Below are 19,987 nucleotides of genomic sequence, written 5' to 3'. Positions count from 1 at the left end.
GTGGCAAAGGCACATTGAAAAGGGGTGCAGGTGGACATAGGGACCCAGGGGCATCGGCGCACCAGCATTGTCCCCGCCACAAGCACTCAGCTCCATCACTGCCTGCGGCAGGTGCTCGGTAAATGTTAGCTGTCCTTTTCGTCCTCATCCCGTATGGAAGGCACCTTTCTGGTTCTGATGGGGTCAGGAGCACATCGGTCTGGTGTCAGGATACCTGCATTGCAGCTCCCACGTGGCTACTGACGAGCAGTGAGGTTTGGGGCAAGTGGCTCAGTCTTCTTGGGACATTTTTGTCTTTAGTGATCAAGGGGTGCAGACAGTATGGGTATGTGGGTGGTGGTTGTTTGGTCTTAAAAAAAATAACCTAATGCATGTATTGATATCGTGAAAAATTGTAACAAAACTCAAGAAATGCATGAGAATTCCCTCTGCCTCATTCTCACGGCACTTAGCAGAGGTAAAACCATCCCTTTTTATGCATCTACATACGGGAGTCCATGCCTGTTTTTTTTTTTTTTTTTAATGAGCCAAAGCTGTGGCATTTAGACATTTCAGGGAAAAATGTTTTTAAGTTTTTCAAATTAAAGGGTTTTTTCCTTTTGGATTTTTACTTGCCTTTTTTTTTTTTTTTTTTTTACAAATTAAAATTATGTGTTCTTTGGGTTGCCTTTTTTAAAAAATTGAGGTGAAATTCACATAACATAAGAGGAACAATTTTAAAATATACAGTTCAGCAGCATTTAGTACATAATTTACTCACACCATTAGGCAACCATCACCTCTGTTTGGTTCCAATATAGTTTCACTGCCCCCGAAGGAGACCCCGCACCCATCAGTGGTCAGTCCCCGGTCCCCCCACCTGTCTGTTCCCCCAGCCTCCGGCAGCCACCAGTCTCTTTCTGTCTGTATTCTGGACATGTCCTGTAAATGGAATCATACACTGTGTGGCTTTTTATGTCTGGCCTCTCTCACTTAGCTTCCTGTTTTCAAGGTTAATCACATTATAGCAGGTGTCAGTCATTCTTCTGTATGGGTGGTTAATATTCCATCGTGTAGATAGACCACAATTGGTTTATCCATTCAGCCATTGATGGACATTCGGGCTCTTTCCACCTTTGGGCCATTATGAATAGTACTGCTGTGACTTTGTCGCTTGCCTTTTTGACTTAACCGTTGTATCTCAGCCTTTTGGCTGGTTATCCGTGGTGTGGAAGGAAGGTCCTTGTGTGTTTAACCATTTCTTTGGTCCTGTGACCAACCTTGGACTTGTTTCTTCCTGCACTTGCTCAAATGCACCTTTAAATCTAGATCCAGGAATCCTAAATTGCCAGGTGGCTACATTTGCTCAGCCCTCTTCCAGCTTTTAACAAGGTCTGTGGGTCTGTTAAAAACATACCACCTTCTTTTAACTTCTCCAGGCACTTTTGTAATGACTCTTGGACTTTATCTGAGCAGCAACCTTTGGAACAAGGAGGACTAACATTTCCATTTTGTGGATAAAATGGCAGCTAACACTGAGGCCTGTTGTGAGCCCTTCACATAGATTAACCCCTCTAACCTCACAAGAGCCCACCCCCCCCGGCCCCAGGTCGGGGCTGCCCATGATCCCACCTTGCAAGCGAGAAAATGGGCCCAAGGTCAACGGTAGATAAACGGCAAAGCAGGGAATGAGTCCAGGAAATCTGGCTTCAGACCCCAAGCTCTTGACCACTTTGTTCTCCAGCCTCGGGTTAAAGCCAGGGCGCCCCCAAGGTGAACGAGGTAGCTGGGTTACGGATCCAGGTTTCTTTTCTCCGGACCCACACTCCCCCATCCCCCACACCGTTCTTCCCACCCAATTTCTCCAGGAGCGGAATCTGTCCCCACAACCTGCCACCACCAAGGATTAAATGAGCTCAGCCCTTGACGCCCTGGCCCAGATCCTGTAGCAGGACAGGTGCTCAGAGAGCAAACAGCAATGTGTTCGTGGCTTTTTCAGGTTCCGCTGCCACCTGACTTCAGCCCCAGCATGCATGCACACATACGTGTACACACGCGTGCACATGCACACACTGTGTCTGAGGAACGCCTTTCCGGGAGACATTAGTGGTGTCCTCTTGTCCCTTGCGGCAGTGGCTGAGGGATGTTAGGGGCACGCGCCCATGCCCAGGACCTCCAGGTGGCCTTGTGACACCCCACCAGGGGTACGGGGGGGGGGCGGCCTGCAGCCTCTAGGCTGACGCCGCGCTGAAGGAGGAGGAGAGCCTGAGAAGTCACCGACTTTGTGAGCTCCAAGCGGAGCTCGTGGCTTGTTCTTCATGCTGTGTTGTATTCCTCTGCACGCTGGTACCCCGCTTTCTCTCGGTCTTCTGCTATTAATGGGCATTTCAGTTGTTTCCAGTCTGGGGCTGTTACACATAAAGCTCCCGTGCACGTTTTTGTACGCGTCTTGTGCCGTAGAGATTGTCACTTTCCTTCTTCACTCACCAGTGTGTCTCAGCCTTAATTAGCCTCCTAGTGTCTGGTTGTGCAGCCGTTTAGGGAGCCACCCTCCACCTGTCGGGCGTATCCCCGGGAGGCGGCTGCTGGTGCGTACGGCATGTGCATCAGCTGTGGTCGGTAACGCCCGTGTTCCAAAGCCGCTCCGAGCAGCACTGCACGCGCGCTCCCGCGGCCCCACCTGCTCCCCCGCACTCAGCACTCAGCACTTTCCGTTCTAGCCATTCTGTCGGGATGCCTGCCCCTTCTTTCCATCCCTGCCTCCCCTCCCCGCCCCAGCCCAGCCTGGCATCTCTGCACCTCTCAGCCGCATCACTGAGGACGCCCCGGCAGGTCAAGGAGGAGGCTGAGTGCTGGTCTTGGTCCCAGGCCCCCCGCCCGTAGGAAAGGATTCTCATTCATCGGCTTGTGTGATTTCCTCCTGCACTTTGTATGCACAGCCTTGTTGGAGAGGTAGGAAGGTAGAAAACGTGCAGATGAACACGTGAAGTCTCAGAGAGGTTAATGCTGCTTTAAAAGCCAGTAGTTACATGCTGTGTCGGAACCGGAACCTAGACGTTCCAGCTCATCTTTCTCTTACTCTCTGGAGCCTCCCGGGTCACTTGGCCATCAGCGTCTTTGTTATAATTCCTTTCCCTCTGGCCTGTCTCATTTGCATAGTGCACACCTGCCCTCCGGCAACCTTTCTTCTCTGGCTCCCCCTCCCTGGTCTCCCTGGTCTCCCTCCTTCTGCTTCCTGCAGGCCCTACAAAATCCTGAGGCTCTTATTGCCCCTTTAGGCGAAAATCCAACCTCCTTCCTGGCCATTGAGGCCCCACATGGTCTAGGCTTGCTTGCAGCTCAAGCTCCCGCCGCCCCTTGCCCACTGTGCTTTGGCCACTAGCTTTGGCCACCAGTGTTGCGCTTCAGCTCTCCAGACTCGCAGTGTCTTCCCCCAGGGTCTCTGCACCTGCTGGTGCTTGCCTGCAATGCTTGTCCTCGTCACCTGCCCGCCCTTTGGTCCTTCAGGTCTCAATGTAAATGGCTCTTGTAAGACGGCTTTCTGCTCCCACCGTCTACAGTGGGTCCCCTCAAGATGTTCTACAGGCCCTGTTATATCTGCCCTGTCACTTATCATGGTCTGTAACGACACCATCTCTGTCTGATGTCTGTGAGTCAGTCAGAGCAAAAATGTGTTTCATTTATTGACCGTCACGATCCCAGTGATTCTAGGTCAGTGTCAGGTACACAGCAGACGCTCCATGAACACTGCGTGTGTGTGTATGTGTGTGTATGTGTGCATGCGCATATGTGCAAAAAGATGTGAGGGCGCTCCAAGCAGGTGGGCCCGTCAGAGAAAGTATGGACTGGAGTCTGCCCCATGGTGACACTTTCTAGTGACCTTAGCAGAGCCTCTGAGTCTTGTCCTGCAGTGGGAAGGCGGTGTGGCGTCAGGGAAAGGACATGGGACGTAAGAGTCTGAAAACTGGGGTTGGAGTCCTGGCTCTGCCAGCACTTGGCTGTATGTCTTTGAAGAAGTCTGTCTCTGGGCCTCAGTTTTCTGGTTCTGTAAGATGGGACAGATGTTAAAAACCAACAGTAATAATACCCATTCCCAGTGGCTGGAAGCGACACTAAAATAGGGTCAGGGATGTAAAGCAGTTTGTCCTTCATGGGCTTAGCGGGAGTGAGTTGCGCTTTGGGAATGTGCATGTCTGGGGGGAGTCGGTCCCTGTTCCATCAGCCTGGAGCGTCTCCCACGTGGGAACCCTAGCATACAGACGGTTGGGGCAGGATGGCCGCCCTCTGGGACATCCGCGTTTATGCCTGTCCATAAAATCTCGGACTCTTCAAGGGCAGGACCCACGTCTTATCTGGGTTTGTGGCCCTGGCAGCATCACACACCGTTCTGGACACACAAATGCTTGTTCTTGGTGGTGACCACCTGCTTGGGAATATCTAGGACAGGGGAGAGGAAAGATTCAGATGGGATGGAGCAACTTGGACGAGGGAGTCATGTCGGGAGAACAGTGGAGGAGTCACACACAGAAGAAACTACTCTTCTCAGACGCTTGGTACATCAGCCACGTGCCCCCCGAACCCAGGAGAACCAGGTGAGCCTGTGGTTGAGCCTAACCACCACTGCTCCTGGGGAGCAAGGATTAGCTGTCTGCCCCAGTGCCTGGAGGGGGCCGAATAATGGTCCCCATAATATCGGGCCCTAATCCCTGAAACCTGTGGATGTTACCTTATACGGTAAAATCTTTACAGATGTGATTTCATTTAAGATCTTGAGATGGGGAGGTTATCCTGAATTATTCGGGTCCTAAATGCAATCAAAGTGTCTTTATAAGAGGGGGGCACAGAGAGGTCTGACAGACAGAAGAGGAGGAGGCCATGGGACCACGGAGGCAAGGACTGGAGTGATGAGGCCACAAGCCAAGGAACGCTAGCAGCCACCAGAAGCTGGAAAAGGAAAGGACTCATTCTCCCCTAAAACCTCCGGAGGGAGCACAGCTCTGGCAACATCTTGACTTTGGACTGATTTTAAACTTCTGGCTTCCAGAACTATGAGAAAAAAAATTTCTGATGTGTTAAGCTATCAGATTTGGTTGGTCATTTGTTACATCAGCCACGTGAAACTAGCACAGTTCACTAACTCACCAGACCACTTAGCACGCGCCTGCCGCGCGCCGGGCACTGTGCTAGCCGAGGCAGTACACAGTGAGTAGGTCAGTCAAGGCCCTGCCTCCTGGGGCCGACAGTATACTTGGGGGCCGGGGGCAGGAGGAACAGAGGATGAACAAGTAAGTAACAGACACCACTCCTTGGCTATGTGCCAGGCATCATCTTCCATGTGCTTCCTGTGTATTCACTAAATTAATCCTCACAGCAGCCGTATGGGGTAGGGTTCTGTTATTCCCATCTTGTAGATATGGAAACTGAGGCACAGAGAGGCTGGTCTGAAGCCACACGGACCATAAATGGGAGAGCCCGGTGCGTGCGCTCAGAACCTCTGCTCTGAATCGTCTTTTGTTAGATGATAAAACCTGTGAGACGGTAGTCGTAACAAGTGAGGTGAAGGTAGTAGACGGGGTGGGAGGGTCGTTGAGGGGGGCAGGGAAGGCAGGGCCTCTGTGGGGAGGGGACGGTTGAGCTGAGGCCTGAACAACGAGGGGAGCCAGTCCAGACGTTGGAAGAGAGGAAAATGCCAGCCCGGCGTCCTGAGGTGGGGATGAGCTCGGAGGGACTCAGGGACAGGAAGCCGGCGCTGGCTCCGGGGAACGGGGCACGGACAAGGCTCGGGGCCAGCAGCATCTCGGCATCTCCATAGGAAGCTGCAGGTGGGTTAAGCCAGGGAGGCGGAGGGGGAGGCTCACCTGCTGGTCTCGCTCGCCCCACCCCAGGCATGTCAGAGCGTGAGCGGCAAGTGATGAAGAAGCTGAAGGAGGTGGTGGACAAGCAACGCGACGAGATCCGTGCCAAGGACAGGGAGCTCGGTCTGAAGAATGAGGATGTGGAGGCTGTAAGTGACGAGCCCTTACCCCATGTCCACCCTCCCGGCCAGCCGATAGAACGGGAGACTGGATCCTCCCCGCAGGCGGTTCCCCTTTTCTCCCTTGGGCTCATGCTGTGGGCTCTGTGGGGCGGGGGTCCTGCCTGAGGCCGCAGCTGTGGGGAGGACCCTCAGCCGGGTCCGCATTGTAACAGCAGGAGGGAACGGGGCACTGCCTGGTGACCTGCTGCTCCCACGCCCTGGGGAGCTGCCGAGGCCCAGCCTGGCTTTGTTCTGACCCTGAGGCTTCCTCCAACCCACCCTCTTCGTGCCCCTCTGTGAGCAGGCCAGCATGGTCCAGGCTGCTCCAGGAACCCATACAGTGTCTCCACCTGAATTAGAAAGATACCCCTTTCTTAAGGCATGTTACTTCCATCTGTTGGGAAATCATCATGATACACTGACAAAACACTTATCTTCCATCCGTCATAAAATTATCATAGTAAATATACAAATTGCCCATCTCTGGCATCAACAGTTGTAAGAATATGAACAAACTTCAAACAAGTGAGGGTGTCTCCAATATGATGGCACGCCTGTAGAGGATTTGCCCTTGTGTAGTACACAACATGAGCTACTGTATGTGGCAGCCCCATAAATGGCCTTCCTCTTTCTCCAGCTGCAACAACAGCAGACCCGGTTGATGAAGATCAACCACGACCTCCGGCACCGTGTCACAGTGGTGGAGGCCCAGGGGAAGGCCCTGATTGAACAGAAGGTAGAACTAGAGGCAGATCTGCAAACCAAGGAACAGGAGATGGGCAGCCTACGGGCAGAGCTCGGGAAGCTGCGAGAGAGGCTGCAGGGCGAACTCAGCCAGAATGGAGGGGAGGAGCCCGAGGTAAGTGGGAAGCCAGCCACTGAAGCAGATGGGAAGGTAGGTCTGTGAGCTGGCTTGAGGTGGGCAAGGCTGCCTTGCTTTCCCCATTACACTTGAGGGAAATGGGAGGAACCTGGGAGGAGCTATGGTGTGTAGCTAACTGTGTGGATGCTAGAGCTGGTCTGCTTCGGTTCAGTCTAGCCTGTTACTACCTCCATGACCTTGGATAAGTTATTTAGCCTTTCTGTGGCTCAGTTTCTTCGAGTCTAAAATGGGAATAATAATAGTACTTAGCGCCAGATTATTATGAGAATTAAATGAGTTAGTTCATTTAAAGTGTCAGCTGCCACAATCATCTGGAGGAGTCAAAACTTTTCGAAGGAAGTGACTAAAAGAATGAGAGTAAACAAGTGAATGGAGACTGAGTTCCAGGCAGGGGAGTGGCACATGCAAAGGCCCTGTGGCAGGAGAAATTGCAATAGAATCGAGAAAGGATAAGAAGGCGAGGGTGGCTGGTGTGCAGGGGGAGGAGGAGGAAGAAGGTCTGAGTGAGGTCAGAGAGATAGGTAGGGGCCAGTCCTGCGGGCCAGGTAGGCCACAGAGTAGAGTTTGGTCTTCTACCTGAGAGCACTGTGCTGAGTACTGTGGAGTTTCAAAGAGCTTACAACCCAGTGCAGGAGACAGACTTGGGCACCTCCAAGTGGCGTCACACTTAAGGTGGGAGGGGACTGTCTTAGTGGTAAGAGATTGTCTTCGTCTGGGTTCCCTCGAAGCAGAGCTTAAGAAAAGGAAAATGGGCAGGAGATCAGAGGCGTGAGACAGGGGAGAAGGAAAAGTGAATTTGAGTGTGTGTTATTGGGGCTGTGGTGGGAGCTCAGTCCTGCTGGGACCTCTGAGAAGCACATAGACCATGTCCCAGAACTGTCTTTCTGGAGGAGAAAGGCTTGGAACATAAATTTATCCGCCTGCACCTGCCCCCAGTAGCTGAGGGTAGCCCCCGGGGGTGTTATCTCCCTGATATTCCTGGGTGGAACTTAAAGAGCAGATCTCAGGGCATGAGTGGGAAGACATGCAGTGTGTGCTTGAGGCGGGGCCCCATCCGCATGGGTGGGACTACACCACAGCTGCAGCGAAAATCCACATGGGCCCAGGGCTGCGACATGGGGTGCCAGGGTGTCTCCCCCGAAGATGTGCCCCCCGGGGGGGTGGGTGTCAGCAACGCAGAAGTAGAACAGTTAATCCTGATGGCGGTGGTGTGCAGTTTCATGGAAGAGCTGTCCCTTCAGCTGGATGTCAGTGTTCACAATGCTAAGATTTTAAGAGGTAGATGAAGATGATGGATATGCTGCTTCCGAAAAGCATAGTGGACTCTTAGGGAAAAGCTCGGGGCTTACTCTTTCTTCCAGCAAATATTTATTGACTGTTTCCAGTTTGCAGGCACTGTGCTAGTTTCCTGGGTTACAGGTCGGGGAGGTAAGACAGATGAGCTCACCATCAGGTTGGCCCAAGTGCCAGCACAGTCAGTAGGTATCTTTCAGGCCAGACACTTCTAGGTTCTCTGAAGGACAGGAACCTGGGATACAGTTAGGGAGGTAAGGGAACGAAGTCTTAAAAGGGAGAGGTTAGGGCTAGTTTTTGGCCAAAAGTGACAGAAGCCTAAATTAAAATGGGTTTAAGGATTTAAAAAAAGAATTTTTGGTTGTATAGCTAAAAACTTTGAGTTAAGGATGGCTTCAGGTATAGCTGGTTCCAGGTGCCCAAATGATGCTATCAGATGTCTCAGCTTTGCTTTCCTCTGTGTTGGTGTTGTTCTCAGGTAGGCTATGCCATATAGTGGCCCTTGGTACTCTTATCAGCTTTGCAACCCCAGTGAAAAGAAGTTGCCTCTTTCCCAAATTCCCAGCAAGTCTCAGGAAACCCTCTCCTCAGCCCATCACTGAACCAGTCATGGTGGCCTGAGGTCTAGAATATGCATGGTGTCCATTCCTGAGTCATATGGCTACCCCTCGTGGTGCCCATCCATGCCTCATGTGCTGAGAGTGGGGCTAGGGGAGTTTCTCCAGAGGACAGCTGCAAGGACTCAGCCCCGAGAAGTACGGAAACAGATGCAGGGCAGGCAGAGACGCAGCTGTCGCCTACAGTGCCCGGAATGCCACACACGCAGCTCTGGGCAGTGGGGAATGTGGATCCCTCCACAGGCTTCGGCAGGGGAGTAATGGGATCAGCTCTGAGTTTATGGAGGACAGTTTGAACAAGGAGGTTGCTGATGGCAGAACGTGGCTGTTGGGAGCCCTTTGCAATAATCCAGGGAAGAAAGTCAAGGGCTGGACCAAATCTATGGCAGCGGGTTGCAGGGGATGAGGCAGATGCCAAAAACAGCCACTAGGCAGCTTGGCACAGTACCCCCCTCCTCCCCTGGTGTACCCCTTCCAGCCTCTTGTGCCCCATGAGAACTCAGGCCTGTCTCCTCCTGGGCAGCAGGGGCTCGGTCGAAACCCAGGTCCTGAGGATGCCACCCCAGCCACAACACTCTATTTAGCAACAAGGACAGGGACATGTCACACCTCCTTGGCCCGCCTGCCTGTCTGTTTCAGTTTCTCTTGCTGGAAAGGGGGGGGCGGGGGGGCACAGAAATGGAGGAGTAAAGTCAGGTAGCAGTTATAATTAACCCACTGAGCTGCTTTGCAGAGTCTGTTCCCAAACTCAGGGCGCCTTTGCTGGGTTTGACTCCCGCCCTCAGAGCTGGGTGGAGTTCAAGGTGCTTGTCACTCAAACAGGGAAGCCGCAGGCCATGGTGGCTTTCCACCTGCAGCTGTGTGACCTGGGGCTCATGCATCATTTTGGTGCTCAGCTTCCTGTCTGATAAGTGAGGGGAATGAGCTTGACTTGGTTCAGTAGGTCAAATAGTGTGGCTGGGATCAAGGGCCGTGGGATTGGAGGAGGGCACAATGAATTCTCAGTGGGAAGCAAGGGCAGGGCAGGTGTTCAAGGCATTGCGATGGGTCTTACGGGATGGGTAGGATGTCTGGGGTGGAATGTGGGGTAGGCCACTCCAGACAGGAGAAAGAACATGAGCCAGACTGGAGAATGAGCAGGTGCGGCTGGGGTGGTGGGCTAGTCCTGGCACGAGATTGGTAAGAGGAGATGGGAGCTATGGAGGGATCCAGAGCTGGGGAGGAGTCCATTCTCATCAATGCCTAGATTACTGCAGTTCTCCCCCTTGATTCATGCAATCCTTTCTGAGCTATGTCACTGTCATTTCACTGTGATCTCCAGTAAACAAAGCTCCTGGTATATTTTTGTAACATAGTTATTGAGATATAATTCAACTATCGAAAGTATACAGTGTGACGGGTTTTAGTATATTTACTCTCTTGTACAACCAACACCACTATCTAGAACATTTCCATCACCGTAAAAAGAAACGCCGTACCCAAAAGTAGCCACTCCCCATCTCTGCCTCTTGCAGCCCCTGGCCACCACGACGCTATTTTCTGTCTCTACGGATTTGCCTGTTGCAGACATTTCAGGGAAACAGAGTCGTGGGACATGTGGTCCTGACCAGCTTCTTCGCTCAGTGTTTTCTCACTCATCCAGCTCCTCATGTTTTCACATGGAAGCTTCCTGCCTTTCACAGGTAGACATAGAAACTCCTAAGAAAATGATTTGGTGGGCTCCCTGTCTAAAGACTTCCTATAAAATCAGTAAGAACACTGACGTTAATAGTTACCTACTTGACGTCTGTGTCTTACAAATTCTGATGTCTTCGTAAGTGTGTGTTTGTTGTTTAAGTGCACGGGGAAAGCAGATGGGACCTAATGGCTGGTGTGTGAAGCCAGGTTTTCTGGCTGAATGTGTGCATGGTGGGCCTAGAAGTTACCGGGGGTGACCAGGGCACAGTCACTCCCCCTTGCTGGGCCAGGGGCTGTTCAGAAGTATGTTCGAGGGGCTGCCGGAGCATTGTGGCCTTGATGTGCCCACGCGGGGGGAGTGGGTCCAAGAGGCCAGGCCTAAGGACGCGGGGCCCTGGTGGAGGATGTTGCTTCCATTTCGGCCACTCTGGTCCTGCTGCTTGTCAGCAGGTTCTCTTGGGCCTCCCTGGGGAGTGCCTGGGGCCTCAGGGCATCTCCCTCTGTGCCCAAAGTGCCTCCGGGGACCAGCGGACAATCCTCGATAACCCCAGGCACCTCCGTGGTCCCTCGTGGAGTAAGCCTAGAAGACCCACTGCCGATGGGCCTGATTTCCATATTGGAAAGAGCCTTTTCAGTCTCTCTCCCAGGACAGGCCCATCCAAGGGCGCTGCATTCGTGCCTGCTGGCTTCCAGCAAAGCTGCACTCCCAGGCAGTGGTCCCGGAAGTCGGGGCTTTTTTTGCAAACCTGTCTGGGAATCCCCCAAGCTCTCGGGCATCGGGTTGCTACCCTGATTGAAGAGCCATCCCTCCTCCAGAGAAAAAGACCTCAGGCCTGAGGAAGCCCTTCGATGTCTTGGGTGCTCACAACCCATGGGGGTAAGCAGAAACCGGCTGTGTCCGGAGGGAGTGTGTGAGCCTGAGGTTTGGGTCCATAGCCTGGACTCCCAGTGCCTATGGGGCCCAGGCACGGAAGGAAAAAGGGGTAGGGGCTGAGCAGGCTGGAAAGAACACATAGAAGGCAATAGCTGCCACGTAGGACCAGCCCAGTGTTACCATGTAGACCCAGTGTGACCCAATCTTCCAGTATTCTTTCCAAAAGGAAGCCCAAGACCCAAACTTTAGTGTGAAATCCCCAATATACAACTGTTGGAAACTAATTCCAAAAAGTTCTAGAGGGGCGCCTGGGTGGCTCAGATGGTTAAGCGTCTGCCTTCGGCTCAGGTCATGATCCCAGGGTCCTGGGATCGAGCTCCGCATCGGGCTCCCTGCTCAGCGGGAAGCCTGCTTCTCCCTCTGCCTCTGCCTCTCTCTCTCTCTCTCTCTGACTCTCATGAATAAATAAATAAATAAAAAACATTAAAAAAAAAAAAGTTCTAGAACACAGTGAAGGCCAAACAAAATGTGTGTGGGGGCCAGGCTGGGCCCAAACTTCCTGGTGAACTCCTACACATTCGTCAAGACCCCGTGCACAGAGACCACATCTGCAGTAACGTCTTCCATGATCCTTCCCAGTTAGAGTTTGATGTCCTTGCTCCTCTCTTATCATCTGACCCTGTAAGTTTTCCTCTGTGTGTCTCTTCCTTCCACTCCCACCGGATTCATCTCATCAGCTCAGTACCCAGCAGGCACAGAGTTGATGCTCGATGAATGTTGAATGTTTATCGAGACATCCAGTATTTACTGAGACAGCCATGTACTTATTGAATATTCATTACAGACCTTCAGGGATGCTCTGTGGCTAACCCGGGCAGGGGAAGAGAAGGGAACCGGTGCTAGTGAGTGCTGCTGAATACCAGCTACTTGCTCCGCATGGCCTTGGGTAGAGGACCCTGTCCAGCTATGCGGCTCTGTAGGAGGTGGACGCTGAAGACGAACCCTGAGGACACAGCCCCCCTGAAGGTGTGGCATCAGCAGGTGCCTCGAGTACCTTCTTGGGACGTTATATTGTCCAACATTTCCGCCCCTACTTCTTGGGTGGGAGCCCCACTCCACTGCCCATCTGTCAGGTGTCCATTTTCTGCTGCAGCCACGTGCCTCCCCTGCTGGGCGACTCTTCTGTCACCTGATCTGCCCTGGTGGGTGGTGTCTCCTTTCAAGTGTCCTTTCCCAGAACAGCCCGTCCTGACTCCCAGGACACAGGCATCTCGGCTCTGCCTTCCTGGGTCCTTCAACGTCCTGGCCTTGTGTCACCATCTGGGTCAGAGTGCCTTTCTCCCTGTGCTGCTGTGGGGGTTTGGGGGGGCGGTGTGTGTCTCTATTTCAATCCCATATTCCCCTGTTCCAGAGCTTCACCACTGTTGTCCTGAACTTGTGTCCACTCCTTCCAGTGGATGATGGGATACTGGCGGTTCAAGGGTGTCAGGAACGCCGGGAGAGTATGGGCCACCTGCAGCTCTGGCCAGCTGACCTGGGGGCAGCTTGCAAAAACTTCCTTGCTTTCAAAAAATGGGGAAAAAAAACACAAGAGTTGGCAAGGATGTGGAGAAGGTGGAACCCTCCTCCGCTGCTGAGTGAAAAGTGGGGCAGCCGCTGTGGAAGACAGTTCGGCTGTTCCTCAAAGAGCCACAGAGTCACCATGTGACCCAGCAGCCCCACCCCTAGGTACCCACCCGGAAGAACTGGGAACAGGTGTTCAGACAAATCCTTGTGCACAGATGTTCGTGGCAGCACTATTCACACCAGCCAAAAGGTGGAAACTGCCCAAATGCCCATCAGTGGATAAAGGATACACAAAACGTGACATATCCATACATGGGAATAGTATTCAGCCATGAAAAGAAATAGAGCCCTGACTCCCTACAGCATGGATGAACCTTGAAAACATGTTAACTGAAAGAAGCCAGGCACAAGAGGAAACATACTGTACGATTCCATTTATTCGAAATGTCCAGAAAAGGCAAATCCATAGAGACAGAATGCAGATGGTGGTCACCAGGGGCTGGGGGTGGGAGGGATTAGGGAATGACTGTTAATGGGTATGGAGTTTCCTTTGGGGGAGATGAAAATGTTCCAGAACTAGACAGAGGTGGTGATTGCACAACGTTGTGAATGTACTAAACGCCACTGAATTGTATATTTTAAAATGTCAATTTTATGTTAAGTGTATATTACCACAGTTTGGGTTTTTTTGGGGAAAAAAAAAAAAACCTTCTTGCTGTGAGAAAGAGGAAGGACAGGGTTTGGGTCTGGCCTGGGGCAGGTGATTTAGCGTGGTAGGATCCATCTGAGTGACCTGCGTGGTAGAGAAATGCCCTGCATCTCACACCTGCTGTGCTCCTACCTGTCCCCTGCCCCCCCCCCCCGGGCTTCCACTGACCTCCAGAGCACAGATGCCCTTAGCCTTGGGGGAGGAGAGGGTTTGACCAGAAGGCCAGTAACACATGGGAAAACATATGTGACTTAATGCCAGACGAAAAAGGAAGAGAAAATTGTGCATGAGCTCTAATTCTAACAACTCTGGCTAAATTAGCAATGGTCTTATTAGCAACGGTCTTAGTAAGAATATGAGGCGAGAATGTGGGAAAAGGAAAGCAGATTGATGAGGGTGGCAGCATTTGAGCCATGCTGTTTTCTTCTCCTTGGACTCCCTTTAATGTTATTTGTAAGAAGACCCTGAGTCAGGTGGGGAGGCACCAGGACAGCAGGTCTAGCTAGTGAGAAGGCGAACAATGAACAGGTGGCCACTGGCTTTCATCTCCAAAGGGACGCCGACTGCACAAACGTGAGCACAGGCCGCCCGCGAGTTCTTAAAATAGCGCCCCCGGCAAGCTGCAGAGGCCCCGGGAGGGTGGGAAATTTGGGCTCTGGCAGGATGTGGAGTGGGCGCTGCTGGTGGCCGCCAGGAATTCATTAGCAGCATCTCTGCCTCCTCCAGACGGAGCCGGGCGGGGAGGAGTGTGCCTCGGAGGCGGAGAAGGTGGCCATGGATCTCAAGGACCCCAACCGCCCCCGGTTCACGCTGCAGGAGCTGCGGGATGTACTACACGAGAGGAACGAACTCAAGTCCAAAGTGTTTCTGTTGCAGGAGGAGCTGACGTACTACAAGAGGTGAGTGTCCCCGGGAGCTCCCAGGCTGGCTGCTTTCTGGGGTTGTAGGTCTTGGGAAGACAGGGATTGCACCTGTCTCCGTTCCGGGGACCCTGTCGGGCCGGAAGGACTTACACACACGCCTCACAAGCCCTTTCTGAAACTCTTAGGCCCAGGTGCGTTTTATGATTCAGAACTTTGCAGCTGTGAGAAAGGAATAGTCCACAGATGGTGTATAGATAACATCTGCCCCCAGGATGTGGGTCAGCTCCCCAACATCAAACACGTTAATATTTTCACAGCAAAAGATGTGAATGTTCATACTACATGTGATAAAGAACCATGATAAGCAGGCTCATGAGAGCTCATTTCACGTTCTGCCACCAAATGAATGACCAAAAAGTAAATTTTCATTTTTAGAGCTTTTTGGATTTTAGAATTGTAGATTAGAGATGGTAGAGCCATACAGCCTGAGTATTTGTTCATTCAGCCCACGGCCAGTGAACTCCTTGCACTTACGAGAGCTGCACTGTCTGATATGGTAGCCACTAGCCCTGCGGCTCTTCACATTTCAGTGAGTCCAGTTCCTCAGGTGTGCTTGCCACATACTTGTTCAGCTTCATACACACTATCCCTCTACTGGTTTCTTAAAACAGTCCACACTTGTTTCTACCTCAGGACCTTTGCATATGCTGGTCCTGCAGCTGGGGAAACGTTCCCCTGGGCTCTTCTCATGGTTGACTCCTGGTCATTCAGGATTCAGGTCAGGGGTCACCTCCTCAGAGAGTTTTCCTTCCCCGTTACCACTCATCCAAAGGAGTGCCCTGTTCCAGTCACTGTCACTTTACTCGGTTTTACTTTTTTCATGGACCTTCACCATCTTACTTTAATCCTATTCATTAATGTGCTTGTTTTATTGTCTGTTTCCATAACAGACTATGACAACATGAGACGAGAAAGCATATTTGTCTTGTTCATGGCTAAGTTTCCAAGTTTAGAATGGAGCTTAGCACAGAGTAGGTGCACAACAAATACTTCTTGAATGGAAAGCCAGAAGGAAGGACAGATGCACCAGATGTGGTCCCTGATCCAGTAGGGAAAATAAGAGATGCACAGAAGATATAGTACCACGTATTTTTATTGAAAACCCACCGTATGCCTGGCACATAAGAAAGTGTGCACTGGCTGTTCAAAGGGAGAGATCACTTCTCAGGGATGGGGTAGAAATCAGGAAGGCTTCATGGAGGGGGGTGGCATTTGAACTGGGCTTTCCCTAAAGGATAGGGTACTGTTCAGGTATGGGAGATGTTGAGGGGTGGGTGCCATATTCCAGATGGAAGAAACACAAAGGTATGGAGACAGCATTTGTCAAGGACAGGAGATAGGAAGTAGTTCTATGTGGCTAGATTCTTCAAAGGAAACTGAAAATTGCCTTTTTGAGATGGGGGTTCCTTTCCTGAAATTCTTCACATTTGACCAACTGGGCCAAAGAGACCACAGGCACCCACATCCACTGCCTCCAGGGTTGACCCCTTCTCTTAGCTGGCCATGCCCATTGCTAAGAGGCCAGACCCCCCAGGCAAAGAGACTGTCGGGGTACAGGCCACCTTTGCCATCTTCCTAGGTCCCCCTATTCCCAGTATAAGCCCTCCCAGACCATTAGACAAATACACTTCTGGAATATTCCAGCTCTCACAGAATTTTTGACTCTCTTATCTCACGCCTCTCAACTCTCTCCAGTGAAGAAATAGAAGAGGAAAATCGAATACCCCAACCTCCACCAGTCGTCCACCCGAGAATGTCCCCCCAGCCGGAGTCTGGGATCAAGCGACTGTAAGTGACATGCTTCTAGAGTGTGGGGCTGCTCGCGCACAGCCGACCTGGTGGTTCACACAGCCTCTCACTTCTGGGCACTTGCTCCGGGGCCAGGCTTGTCACTAACCACCTCCTGCTGAGACAGGCTTAACCCCGGAGCACGTGGGGCCTGGCCCTCGACTTTGAGCTCATCTCTGCACCTGAATGCTGAGTTCCTCCGGGGGTTCCCAGGCAGAGGGGTTTGGGTAAGGCTGAGAGGATGGAAAGGGGGTGGGGCCTGTGGCTGAGGTTCAGGGCTTGAGTGTATCAGGTGGGGCGTGTCTCTGGGCAGCAAATAAGGCTGGCGGGGGAGATTCATGCATCTGAAGGGCCTGCAACCCCAGCTTGCAAAGGCCTGGAATGGCCCCTGGTCACCCCATCTGTGCATTTCTGTGACGACTCCCCCACCCTCCCGTAAGAAAGTATTTATTCCTACATAATCCATGCAGAGTCAGGCCATGTTTGCTATGGGGAACACACAAGAACGAAAGAACTCAGCCTTGCGTTCAACCAGACTTAAAGCTACTTGAGCGGTTCTCAAAGACCCCTTTGAGATTCAGAGTTTGTAGACCCTCTCCTTGGGGGAGGAGAAAAACCAGACATACAGCTGTGCATACAGCTTCAGGTTTGTTGACCCTTGCAGCCCTTCAGATAAAGGGTGAAAAGCTCTGGTCTGGTTGGCTCTGGTCTGCCAGGTACCGTTCCTGCAGAGAGGGGAGCTCAGCGAGTCCCCACCATACCCCTGTGAGGTAGAGGCACTGTCATTCCCATGTTCTAGCTAGGGAAACTGAGGCAGCTGCCTAAGGACATTCAGCTATTAAGAGGCAGAGCCAGGTTCAAACCTAGGCAGCCTGGCCCCAGAGCCCACATTCCAGACTATCTGCCGGGTACGCACACACACCATTGTCTTGTAGCCTGGTATCTCCCCCGAGAGGGTCTTCCTGGCTCCTGGCCTTCGATCTGTACCCACGGCTTATTACAGAAGAGGCCTCCTCTCTTTCTCCCAAACGCTGGCAGAAGCCTTGTGAAAGCAGGCGGCGTGGGTTGGAAAGCCACCGGGAGCATGTGGGGAGAGCAATTGGGGTGTTACTTGGGTGCTTCAGCCTTTAAAAAGCAGTTACATTGGGAAATTCTTGGCTAGCTCTGACCCCGTGAGGTGACTTGATGCTCAGCGATGGTGGACGGGAAGGGCAATGCAGAATCTGTGCAGCCCTGTGACTGCCCGAGCCTCTCCTCTCGGGAAGGGGTGGCGGCCCGGTAGAGTGTGCACGGGAGCACACGGCCCCTTCCCCAGCCTTTCTTGCCAGCTTCACATTGCTTATTTGCTTGGCCCTGCATCTCTGCGTGGGGTCCCCAGTTCTGGTTAGAGGTCGGCACTTTATTAGGAGTGAAGCTTGGAACCAGAAAAGCTTCCTCTGAATCCTAACGCCATTTGGCTACGTATTAGTAATCTAACATTGGCAACTGAAAATCAGCTCAGAGTAACTTAAGAAAACTGTTGGCTAAGGAACCCAGAATTCCCAGGCCAGGCTGGCTTCAGGCTCAGCTGGATCCAGGCCTTGTCATCAGGGCTCTGCTTCATTTCCTCCACCTCTGGCTTGGTTTTCCTTATGTGGGCTGTATTCTTGGACACGCTGTCCCTCAGGGTGGCAACATGGCAAACATCAGCTCAGGCTTCTACTTTCTTTGGTCTGAAACTCCAGTGGGAAGAGAATTTTCCACAGCAGTCATGGAATCGAGTCTCATTGGCTCAGACCGGGTCACATGGCCTCTATGCCAACCACAGAGCAGTGCATCCATCGGCCAGGTCAGGGTCTCCTCCTCATGCCTGGGGCTGGGATAGCTCTAACTCGGTCTGGTTCAGATGGACTGAAATTAGGGGAAGGATGGGCCCCACGCAGATCAGAGGGCTAGGCAGACAGAAGGAATGGGTGTCCACTGTAGCCTAATCATGGGGGAGGGGGAGCCCTTCGGTCTCAATGTATGATGTACTCGGTACCCAGGGAAACTCGCCTTGGGTAGGGTTTCTCATCCAGTGCTAAGAAATGGGATTAACTTTGCTTAAACTCTGAGCCACCTGCTGGCCCCACGCACAGGTAAGGATGAGCATAATCAATTTTGTGTTTCAACAGCTATCACTTTGGGTGAAAAGCTGGGGGAGTGGAGAAAAAGTTCATGAGCCCTCATAGTCCGCCCCTGGGCTGAGGAGGGGCAGGACCAAGAGACCATCCCTGTGCTTCCTTGAGCTGTTCATTGGCAGGTCTTTAAAAATCAGGCCTTTTTAGCATCTTCACGTGTGCCGCATGCAGAACGCCTCCAGCACTGTAATTCTAAGACATATGCATTTCTAAGCCTGCCTTCCAAAGCCGGGCTGTCCTGATTTTGTAGTTTTCTGCTCTGGCCCCCTTTCCTCACAGAAAGGCAATTAAGAGTTGGCTTTTGCAAATCCCCAACTGGGTAAAATCCAGAGAAAAGTAATCAGAATTAGCTAGCAATCTTCTTCTTCCCACTGGTTCTTCTACCCACACCTGAAGAAGCTGTGGTGTCAAATCCTCTTTCCCAGATTGTTCCACAAAGGATGCTCGGCCCTTCTCCCATTTAGTGTGGCCTCTTTCTGCTCAGCAAGACCTAGGGCTCTGAGCCTGGCAGTAGGAACAGCTGGAACTGGAGAGCCAGAGAGAGAGAAACAGAGAGGGAGAGAGATCAGAAAACCCCGTCCAGAGGGTGCAGGTGGCCAGTCCCGTGGCCACCCCGGCCTTCTAGCAGATGACTGGATGATCAGGCTGGCACAAAAGGCTTTTGACCAGCCCAGGCAGGACACTGGTGCCTTTGTCCAGCTCGGCTGCTGACTGGGAGCTGCATCAGTGCGAACCCTGAGCCCAGAGCCAGGGGCAGGGACGAATCTTCCCTGGGGGCTGGGGCAGGGAATGGCGGTTCTCAAGACGGTTATTCCATGCCTACCTCCCTTTCCATCCCTCACACCTCTGGCACCCCTTAGGGTCCATTTGTCCCTTCGCCCTTGCTTCTGCGGCATATTAGTCACACGGCCTTTCCAATACAGATCATGGCTGCTTTCCAGCTCAGCTTCACGCCCTTGCCCGGTTTCCTCCATCCACCGGCAAGTGAGCAATAACTCCCACTGAGGTTTGAAGGGGCTTTATTCATCGGTTCACACCACCTGAAGTAAGGTATCGTCCACCCTGTCAGAAACTCAGAGCTGGGATGATTAGCCCCATTTCTCAGATGCGTCATGGGCCCGGAGAAGCCCATTGACTTCCTTTAGAGCAGACCACTGGGAAGGGTCAAAGTTGGGATTTGAACCCATGCCTTCTGCCTCCCGCCCCCCCCCCCGCCCATTTCCTCACCCTGTGCCAAGTCACTAGCTGCGGGCAGACTGCCCAGTTCCCTTATCTCTCAATTGCACCGCAAGCCAGGGACGTCAGCGTCTACGTTTCTGGGCTGAACTGGTGAAGGGAACCAGAAACTCCTGCTTCTGGTCAAAACAGAAGACGGTCCAAGAATAGCTTGTGACTGAGCAGCTGCTGGCCGGAGAGTCCAGGTTGGCACCGCCTGGGAAGGTCACGAGGGAGCACGGAGTGGCTCCAGTGTTGTCCCCAGTGGCCACCAGGCACCAGCGCCCC

General features: G+C 52.4%; 1 protein-coding gene across 2 annotated transcripts in view; it reads left to right on the top strand.

The window, feature by feature from the left end:
- The window catches only part of RILPL1 (Rab interacting lysosomal protein like 1), a 42,388-nt gene that overhangs the window by 14,841 nt on the left and 7,560 nt on the right, over positions 1 to 19,987 (top strand). For both annotated transcript variants that reach the window (XM_032431307.1, XM_032431308.1), the window contains exons 3-6: positions 5,865 to 5,983; positions 6,633 to 6,854; positions 14,341 to 14,513; positions 16,233 to 16,325. In XM_032431307.1, coding sequence (XP_032287198.1) covers positions 5,865 to 5,983; positions 6,633 to 6,854; positions 14,341 to 14,513; positions 16,233 to 16,325 — 607 coding nt within the window. The remainder of the gene's footprint in view (positions 1 to 5,864; positions 5,984 to 6,632; positions 6,855 to 14,340; positions 14,514 to 16,232; positions 16,326 to 19,987) is intronic.

Source organism: Phoca vitulina, unplaced genomic scaffold (assembly GCF_004348235.1).
Source record: "Phoca vitulina isolate PV1807 unplaced genomic scaffold, GSC_HSeal_1.0 scaffold46, whole genome shotgun sequence".
NCBI lineage: Eukaryota > Metazoa > Chordata > Mammalia > Carnivora > Phocidae > Phoca > Phoca vitulina.
This window is presented reverse-complemented; position numbering and strand designations above follow the sequence as displayed.